This window comes from Scyliorhinus torazame, chromosome 13 (assembly GCF_047496885.1).
Source record: "Scyliorhinus torazame isolate Kashiwa2021f chromosome 13, sScyTor2.1, whole genome shotgun sequence".
Taxonomy (NCBI): domain Eukaryota; kingdom Metazoa; phylum Chordata; class Chondrichthyes; order Carcharhiniformes; family Scyliorhinidae; genus Scyliorhinus; species Scyliorhinus torazame.
In genome coordinates, this window is record NC_092719.1 from 100,336,601 (window position 1) to 100,360,879 (window position 24,279).

The 24,279-nt window shown below is 55.7% G+C and overlaps 1 protein-coding gene across 1 annotated transcript in view; it reads left to right on the forward strand.

Moving 5' to 3' along the window:
* plxnd1 (plexin D1) overlaps positions 1-24,279 on the forward strand; it is a 599,181-nt gene that overhangs the window by 78,693 nt on the left and 496,209 nt on the right. The window contains exon 3 of the mRNA XM_072471999.1: positions 15,290-15,421. Coding sequence (XP_072328100.1) covers positions 15,290-15,421 — 132 coding nt within the window. The remainder of the gene's footprint in view (positions 1-15,289; positions 15,422-24,279) is intronic.

A 24,279-nucleotide genomic window follows, 5' to 3' on the forward strand; every position in this document is an offset into this window, starting at 1 on the left:
ACCCTAGAGGTCCTGTCTTTTAACTTTCTGCCTAGCTCCCTGAACTCCTGCTGCAGGACCTCATGCACCTTCCTGCTTATGTCATTAGTACCAATATGTACAATGACCTCTGCCTGTTTACCCTCCCCCTTCAGGATGCCCGCTACCCGTTCAGAGACATCCTGGACCCTGGCACCAGGGAGGCAACATACCATGCTGGAGTCTCTTTCACGTCCACAGAAGTGCCTATCTATGACTATTGCTCTTCTGCACTTTCACCGTCCCTGCTGAACATCAGAGCCAGCCGTGGTGCCACTGCTCTGGCTGCTGCTGTTTTCCCCTGATAGGCTATTCAAAAGTATTCAAAGAGGTATACCTGTTTGAGCGGAGGACAACCACAGGGGATTCCTGCACTGACTGCCTGCCCCGTCTGGTGGTCACCCATCTCTCTGCCTGCACCTTGGGTGTGACCACATCTCTATAACTCCTATCTACAATGCTTTCCGCCACCTGCATGTTCCTAAGTGCATCCAATTGCTGCTCCAACCAAACCACGCGGTCTGTGAGGAGCTGTCATTGGTTTCACTTACTGCAGATGTAGTCGGCTGGAACGCTGGAAGCATCACAGATCTGCCACATCTTACAGTTAGAGCACTGCACCCGCTGAGTGACATTGATGCACTCGTTAATTAATTTGAAATAAACACTTGAATTATTGTTCGATTGAGATACAATTAACGATATGGCCCTGACGCTAGATGATTTTTACTGTAAAATTAAATGCTAAATACCGATCTCTGCCCTCAGGTTTAGTTACTCCACTATCTAGTTAATCAATTAGATTTTGTTTTGCAATATTTTTTTTTTCAAATTTAACAGATTCCCAACCAGCCAATCAGGTCACAGCTTTACTTTGATGTCACTTACAGTTCCCCCTCCCCACACAATTTGAAAAGGAAATAAAAATCACTTACCTTCCCAGGATGCTCTCTGGTTCTCTCCCTGCAGATTAATAGTTACAGGCCAGAAGAAAGAGAACAAAACAGGAGAGAAGAGAAAGATGGAAAAAGCACCTTTTCCCCCTCTGCACCGAATTACCTCACTGCACCAAATGACGATGTTCCAATTCCCACTCTGGATGTGTCTCACTCACTCAGGATGTGTCTCCTTCACCTGCACAAAGCTGAACACCTGACAGTGTTCAGAGGCACAGGGAAATCTGCCAGTGTTCAGAGGGTCATCGACACCTGCCAGTGTTCAGAGGGACATGACAACTGACAGTGTTCAGAGGAACGCCAGCCTGTGTTCAGAGGGTCATGGACACATGCCAGTGTTCAGAGGGACATGACACCTGCCAGTGTTCGGAGAGACATGGACACTTGTCAGTTTTCGGAGGGACTGACACCTGCCAGTGTTCAGAGGGACATGGACACCTGCCAGTGTTCTGAGGGACTGACACCTGCCAGTGTTCAGCAGGACATGGACACCTGCCAGTATTCAGAGGCACAGGGAAATCTGCCAGTGTTCAGAGGGACATGACACCTGCCAGTATTCAGAGGCACAGGGAAATCTGCCAGTGTTCAGAGGGACATGACACCTGCCAGTGTTCAGAGGGACATGGACACCTGCCAGTGTTCAGAGGGACTGACACCTGCCAGTACTCAGAGGGACAGGGACACCAGTCTGTGTTCAGCAGGACATGGGCACCTGTCAGTATTCAGAGGCACAGGGAAATCTGCCAGTGTTCAGAGGGACATGACACCTGCCAGTGTTCAGAGGGTCATAGATACTTGTCAGTGTTCGGAGGGACTGACACCTGCCAGTGTTCAGAGGAACAGGGACATCAGTCAGTGTTCAGCAGGACATGGGCACCTGCCAGTGTTCGGAGAGACATGGACACCTGCCAGTATTCAGGGGCACAGGGAAATCTGCCAGTGTTCGGAGGGACATGACACCTGCCAGTGTTCAGAGGGACATGGACACCTGCCAGTGTTCAGAGGGACTGACACCTGCCAGTGTTCAGAGGGGCATGGACACCTGCCAGTGTTCTGAGGGACATGGACACCTGTCAGTGTTCACAGGGACTGACACCTGCCAGTGTTCAGAGGGACATGACACCTGCCAGTGTTCAGAGGGACATGGACACCTGCCAGTGTTCAGAGGGACATGGACACCTGCCAGTGTTCAGAGGGACATGGACACCTGCCAGTGTTCGGAGGAACATGACACCTGCCAGTGTTCAGAGGGACATGGAGACCTGCCAGTGTTCAGAGGAACATGACACCTGCCAGTGTTCAGAGGGACATGGACACCTGCCAGTGTTCGGAGGAACATGACACCTGCCAGTGTTCAGAGGGACATGGAGACCTGCCAGTGTTCAGAGGGACTGACACCTGCCAGTGTTCAGAGGGACATGGGCACCTGCCAGTGTTCAGAGGGACTTACACCTTCCAGTGTTCAGGTGGACATGACACCTGCCAGTGTTCAGAGGGACATGGACACCTGCCAGTGTTCAAAGGGACATGGACACCTTCCAGTGTTCAGAGGGACTTACACCTTCCGTGTTCAGATGGTCATGACACCTGCCAGTGTTCAAAGGGACATGGACACCTTCCAGTGTTCAGAGGGACTTACACCTTCCGTGTTCAGATGGTCATGACACCTGCCAGTGTTCAAAGGGACATGGACACCTGCCAGTGTTCAGAGGGACTGACACCTGCCAGTGTTCAGAGGAACATGACACCTGCCAGTGTTCAGATGGACTGACACCTGCCAGTGTTCAGAGGGACTGACACCTGCCAGTGTTCAGAGGGACTGACACCTGCCAGTGTACAGAGGAACATGACACCTGCCAGTGTTCAGAGGAACATGACACCTGCCAGTGTTCAGATGGACTGACACCTGCCAGTGTTCAGAGGGACTGACACCTGCCAGTGTACAGAGGAACATGACACCTGCCAGTGTTCAGAGGAACATGACACCTGCCAGTGTTCAGAGGAACATGACACCTGCCAGTGTTCAGATGGACTGACACCTGCCAGTGTTCAGAGGGACTGACACCTGCCAGTGTACAGAGGAACATGACACCTGCCAGTGTTCAGAGGGACTGACACCTGCCAGTGTTCAGAGGGACTGACACCTGCCAGTGTACAGAGGGACATGACACCTGCCAGTGTTCAGAGGGACTGACACCTGCCAGTGTACAGAGGAACATGACACCTGCCAGTGTTCAGAGGGACATGGACACCTGCCAGTGTTCAGTGGGACATGACACCTGCCAGTATTCAGAGGGATATGGACACCTGCCAGTGTTTAGAGGAACATGACACCTGCCAGTGTTCAGAGGGACATGACACCTGCCAGTGTTCAGAGGAACATGACACCTGCCAGTGTTCAGAGGAACATGACACCTGCCAGTGTTCTGAGGGACATGACACCTGCCAGTGTTCAGAGGGACTGACACCTGCCAGTGTTCAGAGGAACATGACACCTGCCAGTGTTCTGAGGGACATGACACCTGCCAGTGTTCAGAGGGACTGACACCTGCCAGTGTTCAGAGGAACATGACACTTGCCAGTGTTCTGAGGGACATGACACCTGCCAGTGTTCAGAGGGACATGACACCTGCCCGTGTTCAGAGGAACATGGCACCTGCCAGTGTTCAGAGGGACATGGACACCTGCCAGTGTTCAGAGGGACTGACACCTGCCAGTGTTCAGAGGGACATGGACACCTGCCAGTGTTCAGAGGGGCTTACACCTTCCAGTGTTCAGATGGACATGACACCTGCCAGTGTTCAAAGGGACATGGACACCTTCCAGTGTTCAGAGGGACTTACACCTTCCGTGTTCAGATAGTCATGACACCTGCCAGTATTCAGAGGGACATGGACACCTGCCAGTGTTCAGAGGGACTGACACCTGCCAGTGTTCAGAGGAACATGACACCTGCCAGTGTTCAGAGGAACATGACACCTGCCAGTGTTCTGAGGGACATGACACCTGCCAGTGTTCAGAGGGACTGACACCTGCCAGTGTACAGAGGAACATGACACCTGCCAGTGTTCAGAGGGTCATAGATACTTGTCAGTGTTCGGAGGGACTGACACCTGCCAGTGTTCAGGGGGACAGGGACATCAGTCAGTGTTCAGCAGGACATGGGCACCTGCCAGTGTTCGGAGAGACATGGACACCTGCCAGTATTCAGAGGCACAGGGAAATCTGCCAGTGTTCGGAGGGACATGACACCTGCCAGTGTTCAGAGGGACATGGACACCTGCCAGTATTCAGAGGCACAGGGAAATCTGCCAGTGTTCGGAGGGACATGACACCTGCCAGTGTTCAGAGGGACATGGACACCTGCCAGTGTTCAGAGGGACTGACACCTGCCAGTGTTCAGAGGGGCATGGACACCTGCCAGTGTTCTGAGGGACATGGACACCTGTCAGTGTTCACAGGGACTGACACCTGCCAGTGTTCAGAGGGACATGACACCTGCCAGTGTTCAGAGGGACATGGACACCTGCCAGTGTTCAGTGGGACTGACACCTGCCAGTATTCAGAGGGACATGGACACCTGCCAGTGTTCAGAGGAACATGACACCTGCCAGTGTTCAGAGGGACATGGAGACCTGCCAGTGTTCAGAGGGACTGACACCTGCCAGTGTTCAGAGGGACATGGGCACCTGCCAGTGTTCAGAGGGACTTACACCTTCCAGTGTTCAGGTGGACATGACACCTGCCAGTGTTCAAAGGGACATGGACACCTTCCAGTGTTCAGAGGGACTTACACCTTCCGTGTTCAGATGGTCATGACACCTGCCAGTGTTCAAAGGGACATGGACACCTGCCAGTGTTCAGAGGAACATGACACCTGCCAGTGTTCAGAGGAACATGACACCTGCCAGTGTTCAGAGGGACATGGACACCTGCCAGTGTTCAGAGGAACATGACACCTGCCAGTGTTCTGAGGGACATGACACCTGCCAGTGTTCAGAGGGACTGACACCTGCCAGTGTGCAGAGGAACATGACACCTGCCAGTGTTCAGAGGGACATGGACACCTGCCAGTGTTCAGTGGGACTGACACCTGCCAGTATTCAGAGGGATATGGACACCTGCCAGTGTTTAGAGGAACATGACACCTGCCAGTGTTCAGAGGGACATGACACCTGCCAGTGTTCAGAGGGACTGACACCTGCCAGTGTTCAGAGGAACATGACACCTGCCAGTGTTCTGAGGGACATGACACCTGCCAGTGTTCAGAGGGACATGACACCTGCCCGTGTTCAGAGGAACATGACACCTGCCAGTGTTCAGAGGGACATGGACACCTGCCAGTGTTCAGAGGGACTGACACCTGCCAGTGTTCAGAGGAACATGGACACCTGCCAGTGTTCAGAGGGGCTTACACCTTCCAGTGTTCAGATGGACATGACACCTGCCAGTGTTCAAAGGGACATGGACGCCTGCCAGTGTTCAGAGGGACTGACACCTGCCAGTGTTCAGATGGTCATGACACCTGCCAGTGTTCAGAGGAACATGACACCTGCCAGTGTTCAGAGGGACATGGACACCTGCCAGTGTTCAGTGGGACTGACACCTGCCAGTACTCAGAGGGATATGGACACCTTCCGTGTTCAGATGGTCATGACACCTGCCAGTATTCAGAGGGACATGGACACCTGCCAGTGTTCAGAGGGACTGACACCTGCCAGTGTTCAGAGGGACTTACACCTTCCAGTGTTCAGATGGACATGACACCTGCCAGTGTTCAAAGGGACATGGACACCTGCCAGTGTTCAAAGGGACAGAGACACCAGCCAGTGTTCAGATGGACATGACACCTGCCAGTGTTCAGAGGGACATGGACACCTGCCAGTGTTCAGAGGGACTGACACCTGCCAGTGTTCAGAGGGACTGACACCTGCCAGTGTTCAGAGGGACTGACACCTGCCAGTATTCAGAGGGACAGGGACACCAGTCTGTGTTCAGCAGGACATGGGCACCTGTCAGTATTCAGAGGCACAGGGAAATCTGCCAGTGTTCAGAGGGACATGACACCTGCCAGTGTTCAGAGGGTCATAGATACTTGTCAGTGTTCGGAGGGACTGACACCTGCCAGTGTTCAGAGGGACAGGGACATCAGTCAGTGTTCAGCAGGACATGGGCACCTGCCAGTGTTCGGAGAGACATGGACACCTGCCAGTATTCAGAGGCACAGGGAAATCTGCCAGTGTTCGGAGGGACATGACACCTGCCAGTGTTCAGAGGGACATGGACACCTGCCAGTGTTCACAGGGACTGACACCTGCCAGTGTTCAGAGGGACATGACACCTGCCAGTGTTCAGAGGGACATGGACACCTGCCAGTGTTCAGAGGGACTGACACCTGCCAGTATTCAGAGGGACATGGAGACCTGCCAGTGTTCAGAGGGACTGACACCTGCCAGTGTTCAGAGGGACATGGGCACCTGCCAGTGTTCAGAGGGACTTACACCTTCCAGTGTTCAGGTGGACATGACACCTGCCAGTGTTCAAAGGGACATGGACACCTTCCAGTGTTCAGAGGGACTTACACCTTCCGTGTTCAGATGGTCCTGACACCTGCCAGTGTTCAATGGGACATGGACACCTGCCAGTGTTCAGAGGAACATGACACCTGCCAGTGTTCAGAGGAACATGACACCTGCCAGTGTTCTGAGGGACATGACACCTGCCAGTGTTCAGAGGGACTGACACCTGCCAGTGTACAGAGGAACATGACACCTGCCAGTGTTCAGAGGGACATGGACACCTGCCAGTGTTCAGTGGGACTGACACCTGCCAGTATTCAGAGGGATATGGACACCTGCCAGTGTTTAGAGGAACATGACACCTGCCAGTGTTCAGAGGGACTGACACCTGCCAGTGTTCAGAGGAACATGACACCTGCCAGTGTTCTGAGGGACATGACACCTGCCAGTGTTCAGAGGGACAGGGACATCAGTCAGTGTTCAGCAGGACATGGGCACCTGCCAGTGTTCGGAGGGACATGACACCTGCCAGTGTTCAGAGGGACATGGACACCTGCCAGTGTTCAGAGGGACTGACACCTGCCAGTGTTCAGAGGGGCATGGACACCTGCCAGTGTTCTGAGGGACATGGACACCTGTCAGTGTTCACAGGGACTGACACCTGCCAGTGTTCAGAGGGACATGACACCTGCCAGTGTTCAGAGGGACATGGACACCTGCCAGTGTTCAGTGGGACTGACACCTGCCAGTATTCAGAGGGACATGGACACCTGCCAGTGTTCAGAGGAACATGACACCTGCCAGTGTTCAGAGGGACATGGAGACCTGCCAGTGTTCAGAGGGACTGACACCTGCCAGTGTTCAGAGGGACATGGGCACCTGCCAGTGTTCAGAGGGACTTACACCTTCCAGTGTTCAGGTGGACATGACACCTGCCAGTGTTCAAAGGGACATGGACACCTTCCAGTGTTCAGAGGGACTTACACCTTCCGTGTTCAGATGGTCATGACACCTGCCAGTGTTCAAAGGGACATGGACACCTTCCAGTGTTCAGAGGGACTTACACCTTCCGTGTTCAGATGGTCATGACACCTGCCAGTGTTCAAAGGGACATGGACACCTGCCAGTGTTCAGAGGAACATGACACCTGCCAGTGTTCAGAGGAACATGACACCTGCCAGTGTTCTGAGGGACATGACACCTGCCAGTGTTCAGAGGGACTGACACCTGCCAGTGTACAGAGGAACATGACACCTGCCAGTGTTCAGAGGGACATGGACACCTGCCAGTGTTCAGTGGGACTGACACCTGCCAGTATTCAGAGGGATATGGACACCTGCCAGTGTTTAGAGGAACATGACACCTGCCAGTGTTCAGAGGGACATGACACCTGCCAGTGTTCAGAGGGACTGACACCTGCCAGTGTTCAGAGGAACATGACACCTGCCAGTGTTCTGAGGGACATGACACCTGCCAGTGTTCAGAGGGACTGACACCTGCCAGTGTTCAGAGGGACATGGACACCTGCCAGTGTTCAGAGGGACATGACACCTGCCAGTGTTCAGCAGGACATGGGCACCTGTCAGTATTCAGAGGCACAGGGAAATCTGCCAGTGTTCAGAGGGACATGACACCTGCCAGTGTTCAGAGGGTCATAGATACTTGTCAGTGTTCGGAGGGACTGACACCTGCCAGTGTTCAGAGGGACAGGGACATCAGTCAGTGTTCAGCAGGACATGGGCACCTGCCAGTGTTCGGAGAGACATGGACACCTGCCAGTATTCAGAGGCACAGGGAAATCTGCCAGTGTTCGGAGGGACATGACACCTGCCAGTGTTCAGAGGGACATGGACACCTGCCAGTGTTCAGAGGGACTGACACCTGCCAGTGTTCAGAGGGGCATGGACACCTGCCAGTGTTCTGAGGGACATGGACACCTGTCAGTGTTCTCAGGGACTGACACCTGCCAGTGTTCAGAGGGACATGACACCTGCCAGTGTTCAGAGGGACATGGACACCTGCCAGTGTTCAGTGGGACTGACACCTGCCAGTATTCAGAGGGACATGGACACCTGCCAGTGTTCAGAGGAACATGACACCTGCCAGTGTTCAGAGGGACATGGAGACCTGCCAGTGTTCAGAGGGACTGACACCTGCCAGTGTTCAGAGGGACATGGGCACCTGCCAGTGTTCAGAGGGACTTACACCTTCCAGTGTTCAGGTGGACATGACACCTGCCAGTGTTCAAAGGGACATGGACACCTTCCAGTGTTCAGAGGGACTTACACCTTCCGTGTTCAGATGGTCATGACACCTGCCAGTGTTCAAAGGGACATGGACACCTGCCAGTGTTCAGAGGAACATGACACCTGCCAGTGTTCTGAGGGACATGACACCTGCCAGTGTTCAGAGGAACATGACACCTGCCAGTGTTCAGAGGGACATGGACACCTGCCAGTGTTCAGTGGGACTGACACCTGCCAGTATTCAGAGGGATATGGACACCTGCCAGTGTTTAGAGGAACATGACACCTGCCAGTGTTCAGAGGGACATGACACCTGCCAGTGTTCAGAGGGACTGACACCTGCCAGTGTTCAGAGGAACATGACACCTGCCAGTGTTCTGAGGGACATGACACCTGCCAGTGTTCAGAGGGACTGACACCTGCCAGTGTTCAGAGGAACATGACACCTGCCAGTGTTCTGAGGGACATGACACCTGCCCGTGTTCAGAGGAACATGACACCTGCCAGTGTTCAGAGGGACATGGACACCTGCCAGTGTTCAGAGGGACTGACACCTGCCAGTGTTCAGAGGGACATGGACACCTGCCAGTGTTCAGAGGGGCTTACACCTTCCAGTGTTCAGATGGACATGACACCTGCCAGTGTTCAAAGGGACATGGACACCTGCCAGTGTTCAGAGGGACTGACACCTGCCAGTGTTCAGAGGAACATGACACCTGCCAGTGTTCTGAGGGACATGACACCTGCCAGTGTTCAGAGGGACTGACACCTGCCAGTGTACAGAGGAACATGACACCTGCCAGTGTTCAGAGGGACATGGACACCTGCCAGTGTTCAGTGGGACTGACACCTGCCAGTATTCAGAGGGATATGGACACCTGCCAGTGTTCAGAGGAACATGACACCTGCCAGTGTTAAGATGGACGTGGACACCTGCCAGTGTTCAAAGGGACATGGACACCTTCCAGTGTTCAGAGGGACTTACACCTTCCGTGTTCAGATGGTCATGACACCTGCCAGTATTCAGAGGGACATGGACACCTGCCAGTGTTCAGAGGGACTGACACCTGCCAGTGTTCAGAGGGACTTACACCTTCCAGTGTTCAGATGGACGTGACACCTGCCAGTGTTCAAAGGGACATGGACACCTGCCAGTGTTCAAAGGGACAGAGACACCAGCCAGTGTTCAGATGGACATGACACCTGCCAGTGTTCAGAGGGACATGGACACCTGCCAGTGTTCAGAGGGACTGACACCTGCCAGTGTTCAGAGGGACTGACACCTGCCAGTGTTCAGAGGAACATGACACCTGCCAGTGTTCAGAGGGACATGGACACCTGCCAGTGTTCAGTGGGACTGACACCTGCCAGTATTCAGAGGGATATGGACACCTGCCAGTGTTCAGAGGAACATGACACCTGCCAGTGTTCAGATGGACGTGGACACCTGCCAGTGTTCAAAGGGACATGGACACCTTCCAGTGTTCAGAGGGACTTACACCTTCCGTGTTCAGATGGTCATGACACCTGCCAGTATTCAGAGGGACATGGACACCTGCCAGTGTTCAGAGGGACTGACACCTGCCAGTGTTCAGAGGGACTTACACCTTCCAGTGTTCAGATGGACATGACACCTGCCAGTGTTCAAAGGGACATGGACACCTGCCAGTGTTCAAAGGGACAGAGACACCAGCCAGTGTTCAGATGGACATGACACCTGCCAGTGTTCAGAGGGACATGGACACCTGCCAGTGTTCAGAGGGACTGACACCTGCCAGTGTTCAGAGGGACTGACACCTGCCAGTGTTCAGAGGGACTGACACCTGCCAGTGTTCAGAGGGACATGGACACAGGTGGCAGTTCAAACCATCTGTGAATGTAGGCTAGGAAATATTGTTATTCTGTAAGGTTCTTCCTGTGTGTTCTCTGCTTATTCCTTTATTTTCCCTTTCTTTTATTTTGCTATTCCCATTTTGATGCATGGTTGATTTATTGGACCTGTGACCTTAATGCAGCCTGTGGGCGGGATTCTCCGGTCGCTGATTTGGAAATCGCATTCGGCGATCGGCTGGAGAATCAACGTTTCCGACGAAATCGGGGGGCGCTGCCTTTGCAAAGCTCCGCCCCCTGCAAAGTGGCGTACTGTAGGAGTACGGCGCGTGCTGTAACGACGGCCTCAGGACGTTGCCTGAGACGCTCCCCCGGTGCTCCGTTCCCGACCGGCCGAGTTCCAACGGTGTCGGTCGCGTGTGCTATTATTTGTCAGGAACTCGGCGTGGCGGCTGCAGGCTCAGTCCAGGGCCGCCACGGTCGGGGGAGGGCCGATCCGCGGGCAGGGGGGACTTTGGCAGGGGCTGGGAGCACTGTTGGAGAGTGGTCCGGGGTCGCGAGCCGGCTGAAGGAGGGGCACTATTTTTCAGGCCAGGTCCGCACGTGGCCGCCGCCATGTTGCACGCCGCGACCGCTGCAGGCCTACGCCGTGCACATGCGCAGCCACGGACCCGGCAATTCTCCGGCCGTACCGGCAGCTGGAGCCCAGAGCTCTACGCGGCCTTCCTCCGATCCCCCAGCCAAATGGAGGATCGGTGGCCGTTTTGCGCCGAACCTTCAGTCACAAAACGCCACCGTTTCCAGTTGGCGTCAGGGCAGTCTGAAAATCGGAGAATCCAGCCCTGTATCTTTAAGGCAAAGAAGCAGCCAGCAGACAGCCTTTAATTCAAACAAGCTGATTCCAGAAGCTGTGCTCTTCAGACATCAGTGATGGCTCAGGTTGATTGATGTGGCTGGTGGCTAATGAATGGGTGCAGGAGGCTGCCCGGTAACAGGTGGTGATTGGATATTACCTCACTGGAATGTTTCTCAAAGCGACGAGGTGAGGCGACCATCAATTCACTCGAAGACACGTGGAGAAGTAAACCGTGGTTTTAATCAGCTTAGAACTGAGCCTGCCTGCGACCGGTACAACACTGAAGGCGGCCCCGCAGGTCGGCAGCTCTTATACTTCCTGTGAAGGGGGTGGAGCCATGGGCGGAGCCCGTACATGCCCCAACATATCCCCTGTGGGTGAAGCCACACAATGGCCCATAGGTAGAGCCCACAGGGTTAATAACATAACACAGTGCACTGGTGAATTATCAGTAATTATACATTCACCGCATGAGGTTCCATTGTCGTTTCACTTTTGATTCTGAAAGCTGGGTGGAGGAATCTAACCACCTCACTCCAGGAATATCCAGTTAATTCTCACCAAAAGGCCACTGTGAGAACCACCTCTCTCTGGCGAACTGGCTGTGTAAGTAGAATACCAAATCTGATAACTCTCTCTGCAGAACAGGGTGTTGTGAAGCCAGAGGCCTTGCCTGGAAAGGCTTGAGTCAGATATACTGCTGGGCTGCAAAGAAGACCACGACAATTCATAGACAAGAGGCTTTAAACTACACTCATACTGTGAAGAGAATGCACTGACAAATTCATTATCTGAAGCAAGGACTCTCACCTTTTGACCTTAATCCTTATTGTTTTTCTCCCTTTTCCTTCCCCTCTTTGTCAGCCTTGTATGTGTGGGTAGCGGGTGGAGCAGTTAAGGAGGGGTGAGGTGTTAAAGGACATTTAACCAAATATTTTCACTGCATTTTCCACAGTTATTCTAGTTATAAATAAACACTAGTTGTGTTTAAACTTATAAGCCTGCTTCGGGATTCTCCGAAATCGGCGGGATGGCCTGACGCTAGCGTCAAAAAGAGCGAACCACTCCGGCGTTGGGCAGACCGGGAGTAGCGGAATTTTCCACACTTCCGGGGGCTAGGTGGACGGTGGAGGGAGTGGCGCAGCGCCAGCCGGCGCTGAAGGGACTGCGCGGGTCCGCGCATGTGCGAAACCGCCAGCGTATTCTGGCGCATGCGCAGGGGGGTGTCTTCTCCGCGCCGGCCATGGCGGAGCCCTACAGGGGCCGGCGCGGAAGAAAGGAGTGTTCCCACAGCAGAGGCCCACCCGCAGATCAGTGGGCCCCGATCGCAGGCCAGGCCACCGTGGGAGCCCCCCGGGGTCGGATCCCCCCCGTGCCCCCCCCCCCGAGGACCGCCCCAGCCGACTACCTGCCAGGTCCCGCCGTGTGGGACCATGTCTAATGCATGCCGGCGGGACTGGCCAGAAACCGACGGGCGCTCGCCCCATCGGGGCCTGAAGAATTGCCGGGTGCCCGCTGCCAAATGCTCCCGACCGGCATGGCGTGAACCCCGCCCGAAAACCGGCGCTGGAGAATCCGGTAGCCGGCATCGGGGCAAAATTCTCGCCGCCCCTCCCAGATTCTCTGACACGGCGGGGGGGGGGGGGGTCGGAGAATCCGCCCCGGGGCGACATTCTCCGACCCCCCGCCGGGTTGGAGAATCGCCGGGGGCTGGCGTGAATCCCGCCCCCGCCAGTTGCCGAAGTCTCCGGCACCGGATATTCGGCGGGGGCGGGAATCGGGCCGCGCCGGTTGGCGGGCCCCCCTGCTGGATTCTCCGGCCCGGATGGGCCGAAGTCCCACCGATAAATTGCCTGTCCCGCCGGCGTAAATTAAATCACCTACCTTACCGGCGGGACAAGGCGGCTTGGGCGGGCTCCGGGGTCCTGGGGGGAGCGGAGGGTGATCTGACCCCGGGGGGGTGCCCCCATGGTGGCCTGGCGCGCGATCAGGGCCCACCGATCCGCAGGCGGGTCTCCACCATGGCGGAGGTGGAAGAGACTCCCTCCACTGTGCATGCGTGGGAAACTGTCAGCGGCCGCTGATGCTCCCGCGCATGCGCCGCCCGGAGATGTCATTTCCTCGCCAGCTGGCGGGGCAACAAGGGCCTTTTCCGCCGGCTGGCGGGGCGGAAATTCCTCCGGCGTCGGCCTGGCCCCTCAATGTTGGGGCTCGGCCCCCAAAGATGCGGAGCATTCCGCACCTTTGGTGCGGCGCGACGCCCGTCTGATTGGCGCCGTTTTGGGTGCCAGTCGGCGGACATCGCGCCGTTTCCGGAGAATTTCGCCCCTGGTGTCTGTAATCATTGGGCAGCTAAGGGCCAAAGACCTGGGGCAAGATTCTCCGACCCCCCGCCGGGTCGGAGAATCGCCGGGGGCTGGCGTGAATCCCGCCCCCGCCGGTTGCCAAATTCTCCACCACCGGATATTCGGCGGGGATGGGAATCGCGCCGCGCCAGTTGGCGCCCCCCCCTCCCCCCCCCCACCCGCGATTCTCCGGCACAGATGGGCCGAAGTCCCGCCGCTAAAATGCCTGTCCCGCCGGCGTAAATGAAACCACCTACCTTACCGGTGGGACAAGGTGACGCGGGCGGGCTCCGGGGTCCTGGGGGGAGCGCGGGGCGATCTGGCCCTGGGGGGTGCCCCCATGGTGGCCTGGCCCGTGATCGGGGCCCACCGATCCGCGGGCGGGCCTGTGCCGTGGGGACACTCTTTCCCGTCCTCCTTTGCCACGGTCTCCACCATGGCGGAGGCAGAAGAGACTCCCTCCACTGCGCATGCGCGGGAATGCCGTCAGCGGCCACTAACGCTCCCGCGCATGCGCCGCCCGGAGATGTCATTTCCGCGCCAGCTGGCGGGGCACCAAAGGCTTTTTCTGCCAGCTGGCGGGGCGGAAATTCGTCCGGCGTCGGCCTAGCCTCTTAAGGTTGGGGCTCGGCCCCCCAAGATGCGTAGCATTCCGCACCTTTGGGGCGGCGCGATGCCCGACTGATTTGCACCGTTTTGGGCGCCAGTCGGCGGACATTGCGCCGTTTCCGGAGAATTTCACCCCTGGATTTTTTGATACAAACTATTGGTTAATTGACTTGTGTTGTGAGCCAGTGCCTGTGAGGTTGGAATTGATCGTACACTCTCCCAGGGTGCCGTGACACGATGAAGATACAGTGGGCAATAGGCTGGTTACTGATTAACATTCTTTAGCTGCCAACAAAAATCATTTGGAAATGTCTTCCCTGTCCAAGAGGCTCAAATCTCCTGGAAATGTCCAACAACAAGTTGTATTTATATGGTGACTTTAACGTTAGAAACCACCCAAGGAATTTGCCAGGAGCACAGTAACACAACAGTTGACATGGAAACATGTAAGGAGATGTTGGGTCAGCTGACACAATGCTTGGTCAATGAGGTAAGTATTAAGGAGTGTCTTAAAGGAAGAGTGTGAATTAGAGAGGGAGAGGGGGAGGGAGGGAGAGAGAAAGACAGAAAGAGAGAGTGCACGTGAGAAAGAGAAAGCAATGAAGACCCAAGTGGAGCAAGTCCAGTTGGGGCCGGTGAAGAGGCTAGAGTTAGAGGAGTGCAGAGAGCTCTGGGTTCTGGAGTTGATGGCGATTGAACGGTGTCGAGACTACAGGCAGGGAGGGAAGGTTTCCCTTTCTTACAGTCACACAGCATCTCATTTGTGACAGGGGCAGAAATCAGACTGGAGGGATATTTTAATGACCCCCTGGGCTCTAGCTCTCTCTGTACATGAACTGGGATTGAAACGCTGAGCTAGTCCTGCCGGAGCAACAACAGCTGTCCTGACCATTTGATTTCACACTTCCAGCTCAACCTACGGAGCGATTTGTCAATTGGGAGGAGAGAGGTGATTCCAGTGGCACCAGGTGAGCCTGTCCATCACCTCATGCACTTTGATCCTGTGGACGATACCTATCTCTATGTCATGACTCGTTATCAGGTGAGTGAAATGGGATCTAATTATGTAACACAGTTTTTACCCTTTTCAAACTGGTTGTTTACACGTTGGGAGATGGTGCGCATGAGTTACTGAACAGTCTTCACACTGACATATTCATCACTGTCACAACAGCCAGTGTTCACAGGGACACAATCAGTGTTCATCCGATCAGAGACACCAGCCAGTGTTCAGAGGGACAGGGCCACCAGCCAGTGTTCAGAGGGACAGGGCCACCAGCCAGTGTTCAGAGGGACAGTGCCGTCAGCCAGTGTTCAGAGGGACAGGGCTGCCAGCCAGTGTTCAGAGGGACAGGGCCACCAGCCAGGGTGCAGAGGGACAGTGCCGTCAGCCAGTGTTCAGAGGGACAGAGACACCAGCCAGTGTTCAGAGGGACAGTGCCGTCAGCCAGTGTTCAGAGGGACAGAGACACCAGCCAGTGTTCAGAGGGACAGAGACACCAGCCAGTGTTCAGAGGGACAGTGCCGTCAGCCAGTGTTCAGAGGGACAGAGACACCAGCCAGTGTTCAGAGGGACAGTGCCGTCAGCCAGTGTTCAGAGGGACAGTGCCGTCAGCCAGTGTTCAGAGAGACAGGCCCGCAGGCCAGTGCTCAGAGCCGTCAGCCAGTGTTCAGAGGGACACCAGCCAGTGTTCAGAGGGACAGTGCCGTCAGCCAGTGTTCCGAGGGACAGAGACACCAGCCAGTGTTCAGAGGGACACCAGCCAGTGTTCCGAGGGACAGAGACACCAGCCAGTGTTCAGAGGGACACCAGCCAGTGTTCCGAGGGACAGACACACCAGCCAGTGTTCAGAGGGACACCAGCCAGTGTTCAGAGAGACAGGCCCGCCAGCCAGTGCTCAGAGGGACACGGCCGTCAGCCAGTGTTCGGAGGGACAGAGAGACCAGCCAGTGTTCAGAGGGACAGAGACACCAGCCAGTGTTCAGAGGGACAGAGACACCAGCCAGTGTTCAGAGGGACAGAGAGACCAGCCAGTGTTCAGAGGGACAACAGCCAGTGTTCAGAGGGACAGAGACATCAGGCAGTGTTCAGAGGGACACCAGCCAGTGTTCAGAGGGACATGGACACCAGCCAGTGTTCAGAGGGACAGAGACACCAGCCAGTGTTCAGAGGGACAGAGACACCAGCCAGTGTTCAGAGAGACAGAGACACCAGCCAGTGTTCAAAGGGACAGAGACACCAGCCAGTGTTCAGAGGGACAGAGACACCAGCCAGTGTTCAGAGGGACAGAGACACCAGCCAGTGTTCAGAGAGACAGAGACACCAGCCAGTGTTCAAAGGGAAAGAGACACCAGCCAGTGTTAAGAGGGACAGAGACACCAGCCAGTGTTCAGAGGGACAGAGACACCAGCCAGTGTTCAGAGGGACAGAGAGACCAGCCAGTGTTCAGAGGGACAGAGAGACCAGCCAGTGTTCAGAGGGACACCAGCCAGTGTTCAGAGGGACAGAGACACTAGCCAGTGTTCAGAGGGACAGACAGACCAGCCAGTGTTCAGAGGGACAGAGACACCAGCCAGTGTTCAGAGGGACAGAGACACCAGCCAGTGTTCAGAGGGACACCAGCCAGTGTTCCGAGGGACAGAAAGACCAGCCAGTGTTCAGAGGGACACCAGCCAGTGTTCAGAGGGACAGAGACATCAGGCAGTGTTCAGAGGGACACCAGCCAGTGTTGAGAGGGACAGAGACATCAGGCAGTGTTCAGAGGGACACCAGCCAGTGTTCAGAGGGACAGAGAGACCAGCCAGTGTTCAGAGGGACATGGACACCAGCCAGTGTTCAGAGGGACAGAGACACCAGCCAGTGTTCAGAGGGAACGAGACACCAGCCAGTGTTGAGAGGGACAGAGACATCAGGCAGTGTTCAGAGGGACACCAGCCAGTGTTCAGAGGGACAGAGACACCAGCCAGTGTTCAGAGGGACAGACAGACCAGCCAGTGTTCAGAGGGACAGAGAGACCAGCCAGTGTTCAGAGGGAACGAGACACCAGCCAGTGTTCAGAGGGACAGAGACATCAGGCAGTGTTCAGAGGGACACCAGCCAGTGTTCAGAGGGACAGAGACACCAGCCAGTGTTCAGAGGGACAGAGACACCAGCCAGTGTTCAGAGGGACAGAGAGACCAGCCAGTGTTCAGAGGGACAGAGAGACCAGCCAGTGTTCAGAGGGAACGAGACACCAGCCAGTGTTGAGAGGGACAGAGACATCAGGCAGTGTTCAGAGGGACACCAGCCAGTGTTCAGAGGGACAGAGACACCAGCCAGTGTTCAGAGGGACAGACAGACCAGCCAGTGTTCAGAGGGACAGAGAGACCAGCCAGTGTTCAGAGGGAACGAGACACCAGCCAGTGTTCAGAGGGACAGAGACATCAGGCAGTGTTCAGAGGGACACCAGCCAGTGTTCAGAGGGACAGAGACACCAGCCAGTGTTCAGAGGGACAGAGACACCAGCCAGTGTTCAGAGTGACAGAGGCACCAGCCAGTGTTCAGAGGGACAGAGACACCAGACAGTGTTCAGAGGGACAGAGACACCAGCCAGTGTTCAGAGTGACAGAGAGACCAGCCAGTGTTCAGAGGGACAGAGACACCAGCCAGTGTTCAGAGGGACAGAGAGACCAGCCAGTGTTCAGAGGGACAGAGAGACCAGCCAGTGTTCAGAGGGACAGAGACACCAGCCAGTGTTCAGGGGGACACCAGCCAGTGTTCAGAGGGACAGAAACACCAGCCAGTGTTCAGAGGGACACCAGCCAGTGTTCAGAGGGCCAGACAGACCAGCCAGTGTTCAGAGGGACAGAGAGACCGGCCAGTGTTCAGAGGGACACCAGCCAGTGTTCAGAGGGACAGAGACACCAGCCAGTGTTCAGAGGGAACGAGACACCAGCCAGTGTTCAGAGGGACAGACACACCAGCCAGTGTTCAGAGGGACAGAGAGACCAGCCAGTGTTCAGAGGGACAGAGAGACCAGCCAGTGTTCAGAGAGACCAGCCAGTGTTCAGAGAGACAGAGACACCAGCCAGTGTTCAGAGGGACACCAGCCAGTGTTCAGAGGGACAGAGACACCAGCCAGTGTTCAGAGGGACAGAGACACCAGCCAGTGTTCAGAGGGACAGAGAGACCAGCCAGTGTTCAGAGGGACAGAGAGACCAGCCAGTGTTCAGAGGGACAGAGACACCAGCCAGTGTTCAGGGGGACACCAGCCAGTGTTCAGAGGGACAGAAACACCAGCCAGTGTTCAGAGGGACACCAGCCAGTGTTCAGAGGGCCAGACAGACCAGCCAGTGTTCAGAGGGACAGAGAGACCGGCCAGTGTTCAGAGGGACACCAGCCAGTGTTCAGAGGGACAGAGACACCAGCCAGTGTTCAGAGGGAACGAGACACCAGCCAGTGTTCAGAGGGACAGACACACCAGCCAGTGTTCAGAGGGACAGAGAGACCAGCCAGTGTTCAGAGGGACAGAGAGACCAGCCAGTGTTCAGAGAGACAGAGAGACCAGCCAGTGTTCAGAGAGACAGAGACACCAGCCAGTGTTCAGAGGGACAGAGAGACCAGCCAGTGTTCAGAGGGACAGAGACACCAGCCAGTGTTCAGAGGGACAGAGACACCAGCCAGTGTTCAGAGGGACAGAGAGACCAGCCAGTGTTCAGAGGGACAGAGAGACCAGCCAGTGTTCAGAGAGACAGAGACACCAGCCAGTGTTCAGAGGGACAGAGACACCAGCCAGTGTTCAGAGGGACAGAGACACCAGCCAGTGTTCAGAGGGACAGAGAGACCAGCCAGTGTTCAGAGGGACAGAGAGACCAGCCAGTGTTCAGAGGGACAGAGAGACCAGCCAGTGTTCAGAGGGACAGAGAGACCAGCCAGTGTTCAGAGGGACAGAGAGACCAGCCAGTGTTCAGAGGGACAGAGAGACCAGCCAGTGTTCAGAGTGACAGAGACACCAGCCAGTGTTCAGAGGGACAGAGAGACCAGCCAGTGTTCAGAGGGACAGAGAGACCAGCCAGTGTTCAGAGAGACAGAGACACCAGCCAGTGTTCAGAGGGACAGAGACACCAGCCAGTGTTCAGAGGGACAGAGACACCAGCCAGTGTTCAGAGGGACAGAGAGACCAGCCAGTGTTCAGAGGGACAGAGAGACCAGCCAGTGTTCAGAGAGACAGAGACACCAGCCAGTGTTCAGAGGGACAGAGACACCAGCCAGTGTTCAGAGAGACAGAGACACCAGCCAGTGTTCAGAGGGACAGAGAGACCAGCCAGTGTTCAGAGGGACAGAGACACCAGCCAGTGTTCAGAGGGACAGAGAGACCAGCCAGTGTTCAGAGGGACAGAGACACCAGCCAGTGTTCAGAGGGACAGACACACCAGCCAGTGTTCAGAGGGACAGAGACACCAGACAGTGTTCAGAGGGACAGAGACACCAGCCAGTGTTCAGAGGGACAGAGACACCAGCCAGTGTTCAGAGAGACAGAGAGACCAGCCAGTGTTCAGAGGGACAGAGAGACCAGCCAGTGTTCAGAGGGACAGAGACACCAGCCAGTGTTCAGAGGGACAGAGAGACCAGCCAGTGTTCAGAGGGACAGAGACACCAGCCAGTGTTCAGAGGGACAGAGAGACCAGCCAGTGTTCAGAGGGACAGACACACCAGCCAGTGTTCAGAGGGACAGAGAGACCTGACAGTGTTCAGAGGGACAGACACACCAGCCAGTGTTCAGAGGGAGAGAGAGACCAGCCAGTGTTCAGAGGGACAGAGAGACCAGCCAGTGTTCAGAGGGACAGAGAGACCAGCCAGTGTTCAGAGGGACAGACACACCAGCCAGTGTTCAGAGGGACAGAGAGACCAGCCAGTGTTCAGAGGGACAGAGAGACCAGTCAGTGTTCAGAGGGACAGAGAGACCAGCCAGTGTTCAGAGGGACAGACACACCAGCCAGTGTTCAGAGGGACAGAGACACCAGACAGTGTTCAGAGGGACAGAGAGATCAGCCAGTGTTCAGAGGGACAGACACACCAGCCAGTGTTCAGAGGGACAGAGGCACCAGCCAGTGTTCAGAGGGACAGAGAGACCAGCCAGTGTTCAGAGGGACAGAGACACCAGCCAGTGTTCAGAGGGACAGAGAGACCAGCCAGTGTTCAGAGGGACAGAGACACCAGCCAGTGTTCAGAGGGACAGAGAGACCAGCCAGTGTTCAGAGGGACAGACACACCAGCCAGTGTTCAGAGGGACAGAGAGACCAGCCAGTGTTCAGAGGGACAGAGAGACCAGCCAGTGTTCAGAGGGACAGAGAGACCAGCCAGTGTTCAGAGGGACAGAGACACCAGCCAGTGTTCAGAGGGACAGAGACACCAGCCAGTGTTCAGAGGGACAGAGAGACCAGCCAGTGTTCAGAGGGACAGAGAGACCAGCCAGTGTTCAGAGAGACAGAGACACCAGCCAGTGTTCAGAGGGACAGAGACACCAGCCAGTGTTCAGAGGGACAGAGACACCAGCCAGTGTTCAGAGGGACAGAGACACCAGCCAGTGTTCAGAGAGACAGAGACACCAACCAGTGTTCAGAGGGACAGAGAGACTAGCCAGTGTTCAGAGGGACAGAGACACCAGCCAGTGTTCAGAGAGACAGAGACACCAACCAGTGTTCAGAGAGACAGAGACACCAGCCAGTGTTCAGAGGGACAGAGAGACCAGCCAGTGTTCAGAGGGACAGAGAGACCAGCCAGTGTTCAGAGAGACAGAGACACCAGCCAGTGTTCAGAGGGACAGAGACACCAGCCAGTGTTCAGAGGGACAGAGACACCAGCCAGTGTTCAGAGTGACAGAGACACCAGCCAGTGTTCAGAGAGACAGAGAGACCAGCCAGTGTTCAGAGGGACAGAGAGACCAGCCAGTGTTCAGAGGGACAGAGAGACCAGCCAGTGTTCAGAGGGACAGACACACCAGCCAGTGTTCAGAGGGACAGAGAGACCAGCCAGTGTTCAGAGGGACAGAGAGACCAGCCAGTGTTCAGAGGGACAGAGAGACCAGCCAGTGTTCAGAGGGACAGACACACCAGCCAGTGTTCAGAGGGACAGAGACACCAGACAGTGTTCAGAGGGACAGAGAGACCAGCCAGTGTTCAGAGGGACAGACACACCAGCCAGTGTTCAGAGGGACAGAGGCACCAGCCAGTGTTCAGAGGGACAGAGAGACCAGCCAGTGTTCAGAGGGACAGAGACACCAGCCAGTGTTCAGAGGGACAGAGAGACCAGCCAGTGTTCAGAGGGACAGAGACACCAGCCAGTGTTCAGAGGGACAGAGAGACCAGCCAGTGTTCAGAGGGACAGACACACCAGCCAGTGTTCAGAGGGACAGAGAGACCAGCCAGTGTTCAGAGGGACAGAGAGACCAGCCAGTGTTCAGAGGGACAGAGAGACCAGCCAGTGTTCAGAGGGACAGAGACACCAGCCAGTGTTCAGAGGGACAGAGACACCAGCCAGTGTTCAGAGGGACAGAGAGACCAGCCAGTGTTCAGAGGGACAGAGAGACCAGCCAGTGTTCAGAGAGACAGAGACACCAGCCAGTGTTCAGAGGGACAGAGACACCAGCCAGTGTTCAGAGGGACAGAGACACCAGCCAGTGTTCAGAGGGACAGAGACACCAGCCAGTGTTCAGAGAGACAGAGACACCAACCAGTGTTCAGAGGGACAGAGAGACTAGCCAGTGTTCAGAGGGATAGAGACACCAGCCAGTGTTCAGAGAGACAGAGACACCAGCCAGTGTTCAGAGAGACAGAGACACCAACCAGTGTTCAGAGAGACAGAGACACCAGCCAGTGTTCAGAGGGACAGAGAGACCAGCCAGTGTTCAGAGGGACAGAGAGACCAGCCAGTGTTCAGAGAGACAGAGACACCAGCCAGTGTTCAGAGGGACAGAGACACCAGCCAGTGTTCAGAGGGACAGAGACACCAGCCAGTGTTCAGAGGGACAGAGACACCAGCCAGTGTTCAGAGAGACAGAGACACCAGCCAGTGTTCAGAGGGACAGAGAGACCAGCCAGTGTTCAGAGGGACAGAGACACCAGCCAGTGTTCAGAGGGACAGAGAGACCAGCCAGAGTTCAGAGGGACAGAGACACCAGCCAGTGTTCAGAGTGACAGAGATACCAGCCAGTGTTTAGAGGGACAGAGACACCAGCCAGTGTTCAGAGGGACAGAGAGACCAGCCAGTGTTCAGAGGGACAGACACACCAGCCAGTGTTCAGAGGGACAGAGAGACCTGCCAGTGTTCAGAGGGACAGAGAGACCAGCCAGTGTTCAGAGGGACAGACACACCAGCCAGTGTTCAGAGGGACAGAGACACCATCCAGTGTTCAGAGGGACAGAGACACCAGCCAGTGTTCAGAGTGACAGAGATACCAGCCAGTGTTTAGAGGGACAGAGACACCAGCCAGTGTTCAGAGGGACAGACACACCAGCCAGTGTTCAGAGGGACAGAGAGACCAGCCAGTGTTCAGAGGGACAGACACACCAGCCAGTGTTCAGAGGGACAGAGAGACCTGCCAGTGTTCAGAGGGACAGAGAGACCAGCCAGTGTTCAGAGGGACAGAGAGACCTGCCAGTGTTCAGAGGGACAGAGAGACCAGCCAGTGTTCAGAGGGACAGAGACACCAGCCAGTGTTCAGAGGGACAGAGACACCAGCCAGTGTTCAGAGGGACAGACACACCAGCCAGTGTTCAGAGGGACAGAGAAACCTGCCAGTGTTCAGAGGGACAGAGAGACCAGCCAGTGTTCAGAGGGACAGACACACCAGCCAGTGTTCAGAGGGACAGAGACACCAGCCAGTGTTCAGAGGGACAGACACACCAGCCAGTGTTCAGAGGGACAGAGAGACCAGCCAGTGTTCAGAGGGACAGACACACCAGCCAGTGTTCAGAGGGACAGAGAGACCTTCCAGTGTTCAGAGGGACAGAGAGACCAGCCAGTGTTCAGAGGGACAGAGACACCAGCCAGTGTTCAGAGGGACAGAGAGACCAGCCAGTGTTCAGAGGGACAGAGAGACCAGCCAGTGTTCAGAGTGACAGAGATACCAGCCAGTGTTTAGAGGGACAGAGACACCAGCCAGTGTTCAGAGGGACAGACACACCAGCCAGTGTTCAGAGGGACAGAGAGACCAGCCAGTGTTCAGAGGGACAGACACACCAGCCAGTGTTCAGAGGGACAGAGAGACCTGCCAGTGTTCAGAGGGACAGACACACCAGCCAGTGTTCAGAGGGACAGAGACACCAGACAGTGTTCAGAGGGACAGAGACACCAGCCAGTGTTCAGAGAGACAGAGAGACCAGCCAGTGTTCAGAGGGACAGAGAGACGAGCCAGTGTTCAGAGGGACAGAGACACCAGCCAGTGTTCAGAGGGACAGAGAGACCAGCCAGTGTTCAGAGGGACAGAGAGACCAGACAATGTTCAGAGAGACAGAGACACCAGCCAGTGTTCAGAGGGACAGAGACACCAGCCAGTGTTCAGAGGGACAGAGACACCAGACAGTGTTCAGAGAGACAGAGACACCAGCCAGTGTTCAGAGGGACAGAGAGACCAGCCAGTGTTCAGAGGGACACCAGCCAGAGTTCAGAGGGACAGAGACACCAGCCAGTGTTCAGAGAGACAGAGAGACCAGACAGTGTTCAGAGAGACAGAGACACCAGCCAGTGTTCAGAGGGACAGAGACACCAGACAGTGTTCAGAGAGACAGAGACACCAGCCAGAGTTCAGAGGGACAGAGAGACCAGCCAGTGTTCAGCGAGACAGAGAGACCAGCCAGTGTTCAGAGAGACAGAGAGACCAGCCAGTGTTCAGAGGGACAGAGACACCAGACAGTGTTCAG